Source organism: Clinocottus analis, unplaced genomic scaffold, assembly GCF_023055335.1.
Source record: "Clinocottus analis isolate CAN_PGR_092001 unplaced genomic scaffold, fCliAna1.0.p SCAF_1, whole genome shotgun sequence".
NCBI lineage: Eukaryota > Metazoa > Chordata > Actinopteri > Perciformes > Cottidae > Clinocottus > Clinocottus analis.
Window position 1 is genome coordinate 13,878,385 of NW_027175820.1, and position 9,254 is coordinate 13,887,638.

General features: G+C 37.3%; 2 protein-coding genes across 11 annotated transcripts; one reads left to right on the plus strand and one right to left on the minus strand.

Annotated features, from left to right (window-relative positions):
* Positions 1 to 183: 183 nt before the first annotated feature.
* Positions 184 to 4,345, minus strand: cenpn (centromere protein N). Of its 3 annotated transcripts, none has more exons than XM_068582273.1 (10): positions 4,256 to 4,345; positions 3,247 to 3,292; positions 3,076 to 3,135; positions 2,704 to 2,777; positions 2,408 to 2,581; positions 2,210 to 2,311; positions 1,517 to 1,571; positions 1,317 to 1,426; positions 1,012 to 1,135; positions 184 to 662 (listed from the first exon to the last, which is right to left on the minus strand). In XM_068582273.1, the coding sequence occupies exons 1-10, from the start codon at positions 4,307 to 4,309 to the stop codon at positions 541 to 543; spliced, it is 921 nt and encodes a 306-aa protein (XP_068438374.1). In that variant the 5' UTR covers positions 4,310 to 4,345; the 3' UTR covers positions 184 to 540. The 3 variants fall into 3 exon arrangements, with proteins under 3 accessions (XP_068438374.1, XP_068438290.1, XP_068438211.1); XM_068582189.1 differs by lacking the exon at positions 4,256 to 4,345 and adding an exon at positions 3,511 to 3,795; XM_068582110.1 differs by lacking the exon at positions 4,256 to 4,345 and adding an exon at positions 3,490 to 3,795.
* On the plus strand, positions 4,170 to 6,487 carry cmc2 (C-x(9)-C motif containing 2). Of its 8 annotated transcripts, none has more exons than XM_068582543.1 (5): positions 4,210 to 4,294; positions 4,799 to 4,875; positions 5,348 to 5,418; positions 5,510 to 5,581; positions 5,709 to 6,487. In XM_068582543.1, the coding sequence occupies exons 2-5, from the start codon at positions 4,839 to 4,841 to the stop codon at positions 5,790 to 5,792; spliced, it is 264 nt and encodes an 87-aa protein (XP_068438644.1). In that variant the 5' UTR covers positions 4,210 to 4,294; positions 4,799 to 4,838; the 3' UTR covers positions 5,793 to 6,487. The 8 variants fall into 8 exon arrangements, with proteins under 8 accessions (XP_068439089.1, XP_068438644.1, XP_068438483.1 ...); XM_068582382.1 differs by having other exon boundaries at positions 4,251 to 4,722; XM_068582455.1 differs by having other exon boundaries at positions 4,251 to 4,526.
* Positions 6,488 to 9,254: the final 2,767 nt, after the last annotated feature.

Here is a 9,254-nt window from a genome sequence, read left to right on the forward strand (position 1 = left end):
AAACTGATACACTATTATTGGCTGCAGCTGATGACAAAACAAGTAATGCACTGGATCCAGTTTATCTATTCCATAGTCAAGCTCTAAAAGAGAAACTGAAATTATAAAAAAAAAAGACCTTGACTAACACACTACCTGAGCTTAAATTATTAGCAGTGAAACAAGCACAAATTAAATGCCAACTTATGAAAAGCTGGTTTATTAACTTCTAGCACTTTTATACAAAGCAAACACCCCACAACACATTTTTGTAACACTATAGCTGATATATATTAAGATGACCAGTGTGGGGGATGAAACTACATGACACACAATAATATTTAAAATATTGTATATGTATTCAATTTGTACAAATAAAACATTTCATGGAAGTAATCTTCTGACACTTAAACACCAACAAAAGATAATAAAAGGACAAGTTTGTAACTGTAAGCACATAGACATAGTCTTGAACAGGAATTAAATGATAAAAGCAAACCACGGGTGGACTAGACATGGCAGGCCACACTGTGAAACCTTACATCAGGGGCATGTCTGCCGTCAGTTCTGTGGTTGGCGGACTTGTGAGGAGGGACCAGGGCCATTGTCTGTGATGACAAAATAATTTCTTCCTTTTAGGGGGATACACGAGAGCAGAGGTGTGACAGGGGTGGAGGCAATTCCTGTCAAATACATTAAAAAAAGCAAACATTAAAATTAGTTTAACGTGGTTAAAAATTCAAATTGTTTATGACTTGGTTGGCATGGTTAAAAATGTCACAAATAATCCAAGGACACGAGGGTAAATCACTTTAAATGCACTGACTGACATATTCATGATGGATAATGTTGTCAGTGGGGATATTTCCTCTAGTGTAGAGTGAATGTGTGTTTGTGTGTGTGCACCCTCCTCTGGTCATTTATGGAAATGCCAGGATCACAAAATATTGCTTCCCTGTTTTACTGAGTTACAGTCTAAGTATCGTCTCCTTGCTAAAACACATATGGTTCTGGCTAACACATTATTGATACCTGAAGATGCACAGTGTCTGAGTGACTCCAGAAGGTTAGTGCTTGCAAATTTGACAACACATCTGAAGGGTTCCTCCCGCTGAGTCATGGTCATATTGGAGTTGTCTCTGAATTTTGTCTCCAGCTGAGGAAAAAAATAAATAAATAAAGATGATCACAGCACAGAGTGATACTGACCTTTTTTTTTCAATCTTTGAACTGATATTGTGAGAAAGCAAGTTATGCTCTTTGACTTTGATATCTGACTGTTAAAACTAAAAGGCTGAGACCCAGTATTATCAAAACACCAGCATGCCTCTGGATACCTTGTAAACTGCCGACTGTAGTTGAGGTAACATCCCACCACCAAAGGCCTCACAGGCCATCTGAAGTCTGTTGGCTGCAGGCTCAGCTTGTTCCTTTTCTATGTACGGGTCTGTAAGAAGGACGAAAGCCAAATATGCAGAATCACAATGCAGAATTCTTCCAGATCAATCAATCAAATCAAATGAATTGATTAACATACTTGAGCTAGTTTGAACATTTTCAGGAAGAGGACTTTGATACTTGATGGGAAACACCTGGAAACAAAAAGCAAAAATAAAATTCATCAATATAAATCATCAGATCAATATTTTTGCAAACCATCTTTAACAGTTGGGCTTTTCATAAGAAAGCTCTTATTAATTAGAATAAGTTAGGCTCAGAGTCCCTCTTTGTTCAGTGGAACCCAAGACACAAACTGTGACATTATGTAATCAAATATACTTTGCGTGTGGGAACCTGAACCAGGAAGTAGTTTGGCAACGTGATTTATATTTACACTAAGATATATACTGAAACACCTTTGACTCCTATTTAATGTCCAACAGGGGTGACAACAGGTGACGTCTTTCATAATTCATTGTTGGGATTATAACCTTTTGCAAACAAATCAAGCTTCTACTACAAAAAAGTAAGTATTTTAGTGTAGGTTATGATTTATGAAGGGTAAACATAGCAACTTACATTTTTCCTCAACATGTGGACATTGAAGATTACAAAGATATGTCTACGTGTACTTCAAAATCAGAAAATCAGAAACTCTTCGGTAAATGATGGCAGAGCTCAGTGCGAGGACATGTATGAACACTTCAATGTTGATCAGCAATCTTTGATTAGGTGGGTGAGACAGGACATACAGAGCTTTGTATGGTGGTTTGAGTTAGAAACAGCCTACCTGTTGATATTTCCTCATCAAAAGGTCTCTAATAGGTGTGAGTTTCCGTCCACTAAGGTTCGCATCCTTGATAGCTTGATATCTGGTGGACAGAACCAAGGCCTGCAAAGTACATCACATACTTAAAATGAAAAAAAAACTGCGACCTGGCAACTGTCTGAACAATGTAATGGGTTGAACATGAAAGTCATTTTTCACCTGGGATAACAGGGGCTTTTGTTTTGAAGTCAGGCTGGTCACAAAGACATATGGGCTTTGGAGATAGTGAACGACATATGTTGGTTTCATGTGGTTGGGCCGAGAGAAGGTGTCTCCCCATGCAATACGAATCCATATAGCGTCATCAGTGTCCTTCTTTATTTTGACAGATACCTTGAATGCAATGTCAAAAGTATACGTTTAATATTGGATGTGAAACACAGATGAGCCTAAACTATGTGGATCAATGATGCAACGATATAATTAATGTGTGTGGGGGAGAATGTCTGGCTTACATGTTTCACAAGCTCTCTGAGGTGGGATTTAAATTGTTCCTTGAACTGCGTCAGCTCTACAGCGTTAGCATCATCTGGAAAAAAAGACATGAAAAGGGACAATAAGTTATAATAAGCAATAGTAAACTCAACTTCCTCATGACAGCTTGCACTTACAAGGAACAAACAAATAAAGAATATATTTTTGATAAGACCATACAAAGTGTAAAAATGTTGACCTTATTTTAGAAGTTTAAATAGAAAAAAACACGATGATCAGCAGGATATTTGATTGATTGAAGTTACCAAACTTTCAACCAGAAAGAAAGAAAACCCTGATCACACCACCAGCTGCACTGTCCAGCTGTCAATGGTCCAAGTATGTTAACATACCTTGAGGGTCCATAAGCTGGAAGGCATACCACATCCCCTTGTTTGGATTGTCAATGATATCTGAGACACAATGGGACACGAGAAGCGTTATTGATTGGCATGGCATGATTAAAGTTATGTTGCCTTGGCGTTACTCTTGCCCAAATGAGCAGATCATTTCACATGACTTACATATCATCTCGAGCTCTGTGAGGTGTTTCATTGACAACTCGTTTTCCTGAAACGTTATAAATAACGATGTTTAAAAAGGAGAAGACGCACAGATGCTAGCTAAATACACATTGATTGCTATTGCAAAGTATTGAGGAGTGTACAACAATGGATTTTACGACCTACTTCAGCAATGCTTTTAAATAAGAAACATGCGGTTATTTAGCGTTAGGTTATTTTACAATGCCTTTACACAAACCACACTTCAGGAAAGACGCAGTTCACCTCGCAAATAGCGAGCAGCTTTTCCGTTAACGCCGATTTTGACTGAGTAAAATCCATGGACCTCTGCTGATCCCCGGTCAGACGACCCCACTTATCCAGCGTTGTTTGGAGCATTTGAGCCGGCATCCGTTTCATGAGTCGCTGAAGTAAACGTTTCGTAGAGTCGTCCATTCTAACCCAGGGAGTTATGATATCTAGCTTCGCAGTTGTATTACAATATTTAAATAAAACCGGGTCCAGTTTGCACGGAAGTAGCAGGAGCACGATCCAAACAAACCGCCGACAGAAGAGCGCACACGAATAGACCAATCAGATGTTGACATGGACTCTGACGCACTTCCTGCTCCCGTTAGCGCCCTCTGTTGCGTTGGAGTGGAAGTACCTCTAGCTCTGCCACCGCTGATACTACAATAATATGACTTACAATTACCAACTGCAGAAGTGAAACAGCATCCTAATATGGATCCTTTTTTGTATTTTTTGCAAATACGACATATAAATCACAAGAAAATATATTTATGTTGTACACCAAATTAATCACCAAAGCCTTTGCTACAAGAATCAGTAAGCATCCATAAGCAAAACCAGAAGTACGTCACAAGCAACTATCTTGAGCCTTCAGTAAATTTCCGTCATCAACTGTCCCGCCCCTTTGGAAGAAGAATTAACGCCATTGGTGGATAAGTAAAAAGGCCGATGGCGATTCGCTGTTTACCCTCTGTCACTCACTTCGCCAAATACTTACGAAAGCAGGCAGCGTGTCCTGTTGGTTCCTGCTGTCATTGTAGGTTACATTCATGACAATACAAGGCTATCCGATTTAGTCGAAATTACTGGGGAGTTATAGTAACCTGCGTCGCTAATCTACAGGGACTTCGATGAAACCGTAGTTCTTCAGTTACATGAATTGAACCTGCTGTATTACAAACGAGCCTCATTTTAGCAGTAGGCTAGCTAGCGGGACGTTTAAGCTAGGCTTGCTGAAAAACTTCTCAGGTGACATAACCTTTTAACTGGTAAGGGCATCGCAGTGCACACTGTTATCAGATGGCATAACGTAAACTAGTAAATTGACCGCACGTTTCGCTCGGTTTTGAGCAAATTAACAGTATAAATCCGTGTCAAAATAATGGGCAAAACCTCATGGTCCCAGTGTCTTCTGTGAAGACTGTTGCGATTTCTATTATTCCAGAGGGTTCAAGATAAATGCAGGTAACGGGTAACGTTGGGTTTTTTTTCACATTGTTGTATAGTATACTCTTCTCTGATGCTGCCTCTCTGTTTGCAGGTAAGTATCCACCGGAGAAACGACAATCCCTATCGTCTCAATGACAGCTCAGGAAGGAGAGGGATGGGGAGGCATGAGTATCCTTTAGGAGACATGTCCTTTGCCAAAGGGAACCAATCAATTCATTTAGTGTTTTAAAGCAATTCATCATAAACAAAAATATCCCATGGTTCCAGATATATGAGAATATATTCTGCTTTTCTTTGTTTTTATATCATTGTTGGGAATTTGAACTACGAGCCAGGCAAAACAAGCAATTTTAAGAAATTGTGAGGATACTTTTGACACATTTAATAGACCAAAATAACGATTTGTTGCAGCCTCACTATGTAGTGCATATTTCAATGTTATGGAAAAGTCCAACACAGCTGGAAGCAAAACTGTGTTTAAAGGAACACTTTTGAATATGTTGCCACCAAATAACATCTGTTCCAGTAGTATTCAACAGTAACTGTCAACTCAATCCCCCTCAATCAGTGCTCTTCTTGTTTGTAGATTTTCAGTATTGCGGCAGTGGTACAGTAAGCCCTTAACTCAGCATGCACCCTGACCTGTCACCTCACCTCCACACGGCTGAGTGTAATGAATTCATAACTCGCCTGAGGCAGTGCCACACTGAGGTATGTCACAATATCAAATAATTGTATTGCTGCGTTCTTCATATACACAAAAGACCAAGCAATGTAAACCCTTGTTTCATCTCTCCTGCAGCACAATGTCATGAAGTTCTTTGGAACGTGTAACGATATGGACCGCGATATGCGTCAATGCCTAAAGAAAGAGGTGTGTCAGTTGTTTTGTTTTTGTACTTTGTGAATGGCTAGCAACAAGGTCTCTGACTTTTGAGCTTTGGTTTTCTTTTCAAACTATTTTTTTATTTAAATGTCCTTGTTTCTTAACTATTCAACAGAGACTGGAAAAGCGGGAACGCAGCAAGCAGCATGCACTAGAGATGAAACAGAGACTGAAAAGACCGCCCAAGGAGCAGCTCTGAAGGACATTTTTACTGCAACTTTGGCACTTTTCAGATAATGGGACATTGAATTAACAAAGTAACATGCCTCCTCTGATGTTTTTTTTTTTTATCAAGACAGAGGAATGGTTATGACTTCTGTGTCTTTGTGAATTCAGAGGAGTGTAAATTGCATTAGCATTGAAAGATCTTGTGGCCTGATCTGTTGGTAGTACAAGTACTTTAAATGTTAAAGTCAATTAGCATTATGGTTAAGATACATAGCTTAGTCCTACGTCAGCCCTCCTTTTATCAACTGCAAGGACTAAAACTTGCAGTGTTACAAGAGCATTTTAGGATTGCATAAAAACAACAGCATCTGGTACATTGGATCAAAGATTGTTGTTGGGGATCATCATTCATTCCCCTCTGCAGTACTCTACGGCTCCATCAAAGAGATAATTGTAGCTGCTGGCAGAATCTTTTCATCAAACATTATTTATGTTGGCAGGACACATCAGGAATATTCTGGTAGTGGTTTTATTCATGGAACAGGAAGAGTCAATTTCAGGGTATCAGAGATGCATGTAAAAAAGACCCAAAACAGGATGAGCCAGTGGCTGTGTTTTACTCTGAAATTACACACTCATTTATGTTCGAAAGTTTCTTTGAATGGGGAATTGTATTAAATTGCTTTGTAATAAAGTAAAACAAAAATCAGTAAGTCTAAGAAACCATGCTATGATGTCTTGTCATTATTATTATTGTTAACAGATAAACCATCAATTGGTATCTGCAAGTCTTGAAAAGTCCTAACAATAAGCTCTGATCATGGTGTAAAAAAAAAGTCTAAGGTCACAAGTCCAGTTGATATTTTGGAGATTTCAACTGCATCGCATGGTCTTTATTCTGCAACTGGAGCTGATATGGGTGTCATGTCACCTAAACGGGATGTGAAGTAGTCACACTGCTCGCTCTGGAGTTAAGAGATACGTTGGCACTACAAATACAAATGAACTTGTTTACTAGTAACATTACAAAGTAACAAAAAAAAACATTAACGATTGGACCTTTAAGCTTGGACCCTCTTCCTACATATGTATTGTTTCTAAAGGTCTTCGTCTATGTTCATTTATTTTTGTGTTATTTTAGAATAGGTTTCAAAACCAACAATTGATTGTCGCAAACCTGTTATATCATTTTGTGAACAACTCTTTACTTCCTCACAACCAACACAGGAATCATCAAGTATCTCTTAGGCAACTGAGGTAAGAGCCAAATATGTTACCAGAAAACAGTTCAGAATGGAGCTTAAGTATCAGTAAGAATAGTATCATATTCAGAGACTGACTGTGAACATGCATTATATTGATATCATTATTTTTGTCCACATTTGCTTGATAATCATTTCTAGGAAGTATCGTAGGGGCTCGATATGTGACCTAAAAGTGATGGTGGGTAAGATTAGACTGGAAATTAATAGAAATGTATCAACAGATGCACAGTGAAACATTAAGACAAAAACAAATGGTGAAAGCACGTTTTCTTTATTTAAACAGCAGCTCACTCTAACCATCACAATGTGTGGATCAATCTTTGACATATTTAAATTGTAAGGCACAACAAGGTGTGCTTTGAGCCAATGTGGGAAAATCATGAATGACGAAACACGCATACATAAGACAACACACAATATTGTGGTTATAAAAGACAAAACACAGAAACCTTTAAAAACCACAGTCATTTGCAATAAATAATGGAGCAAATATGAATAGTTCTTATTTTTTATGACCTATTTACTCACACTTCAAACATGCTGAGGTGGGAATTTGGATTCAATGCGTATAACAGAAATTAATAGTTCAAAACAAGTTAAAAAACATTTTATATCTCAGATGACACTGAAAATCATTGGAAATATTTGACTTTCATAAGATGAATAAATACATAAAGGTCAAATGTGCTAAAGGATCAGCGATTAACGCTGAGTGGACCTGAAAAATCTACATTCCGTGGCCACATTAGAGGTCCTTCTCGCTTCTTCTCCTTTTGCCTGAAGTGTAATTTACCAACAGAAAAGGTAAATAAAGGTATATAGTATAAGAAGCAAATGTAGGGACCCCTCTTGTAAAACATTCAAAGTAAAATCCCAACAACTACTGAGAGATTATTTAAACCTATGTTTACTCTTTGGTCACCAGACTGCCCATTAGTTTCTTTAGATGATTATCCGGCAAGTTAGGATACATGACAACGTCAACTGCACAAAAATGCAAACAGAAATTATTTTATTTTTCATTAACTTAAGTGAATGTGTTTTGTTTTTTTATATGTTAGTTAAGTACTCAATGACTTAATGTCAAAAATACTAAATCAAACCATTGCAACCATTCCTTGCAGCCACAAAATAATCATTAAACAACCTGCTTGAAATTGTCAATTCTGAAATACAATAACAAACATTTTATTGATAATTTCTTTAACTTCTAAAACTAAGTAAAATATAATATATGTTAAATTATCTGACACGGTTTTGATATTATACAAAATACTTTATCTGAAAATGTCAAATGAAAAAGATAAACATTCAAGTGACTAATGTTTACACATTTGGGTTTTTAAATTATATAGGTATAAACTACCCAACTCATTTTATCCATCAAAGTTGTTATGGGATGATTTAAAAAGGGTGATTGGGAGCCGGGGGCTTCTGGAGCAAGGGAAACCACGTGGCACTGCACATCCAAACAGTTATCTCTAATAAATACAAAAATACACTGCACCATTTCTAACAATACTTACAATGTTTATACAAAGCATACCCTGTTATTGAGGCAGGCAACACATTTATATGTACAGTATGTTACATGCAATTAGTAACACATGAGTCAACATTATATATTAATCTGTGCTGTATGTGTACCACTGCAAAATGGAGAAATATCTTCAGATTTTTACAAAACAATTTTCACCAACCTACATTTTTTGGGGTAAAAAAAATAGATCCCTACATATAACGCACATTGCAGTCCAGAATTTCTTGAAATCTTGACTCATCACATGCCGTTAAGGACAAAGTCGTCTCCAGCTACATGACTGGACTGTTGCATTTGCACAATATAGAACACTGACAATTAGTGTAGTCACAATGTGGATAACTTGAGGACAAAGCAATTATCACTATTGAGTGCTGTAAAAGAAAAAAAAATCACAACTAAGAAATAACTGTCAGGTAATATCAACATGATGATTACGCATTTCACACAATAACTATCTGCATAGATAACGAGAAACCATGTTAAAAATATATGAAACACCACAGTGCTGCATGTGCAGCTATTATAGCTGAAACTATACGGGATCAAATCCATTACTAATCCTTCGATGTTATAAGTGTCACAACTTAGTTGAATCCTCTTAAGTAATTTTGCACTCAACACAAAATGCCATTTGATTAGGAACGGACACAATTATATATTTAGTTTGAGTATTCCCATGAGGCTT

Excerpts from the sequence above, each read along its gene's own strand:
- cmc2 (XM_068582543.1), top strand. The coding sequence starts at position 4,839 with ATGACAGCTCAGGAAGGAGAGGGATGGGGAGGCATGA. Across the intron at positions 4,876-5,347 it reads AGAGGGATGGGGAGGCATGA|ACCTGTCACCTCACCTCCAC; the intron begins GTATCCTTTAGG and ends GCATGCACCCTG. Across the intron at positions 5,582-5,708 it reads GTCAATGCCTAAAGAAAGAG|AGACTGGAAAAGCGGGAACG; the intron begins GTGTGTCAGTTG and ends ACTATTCAACAG.
- cenpn (XM_068582110.1), bottom strand. The coding sequence starts at position 3,681 with ATGGACGACTCTACGAAACGTTTACTTCAGCGACTCATGAAACGGATG. Across the intron at positions 2,312-2,407 it reads AAAAGCCCCTGTTATCCCAG|GCCTTGGTTCTGTCCACCAG; the intron begins GTGAAAAATGAC and ends TGTACTTTGCAG. Across the intron at positions 663-1,011 it reads CAGACACTGTGCATCTTCAG|GAATTGCCTCCACCCCTGTC; the intron begins GTATCAATAATG and ends TGTATTTGACAG.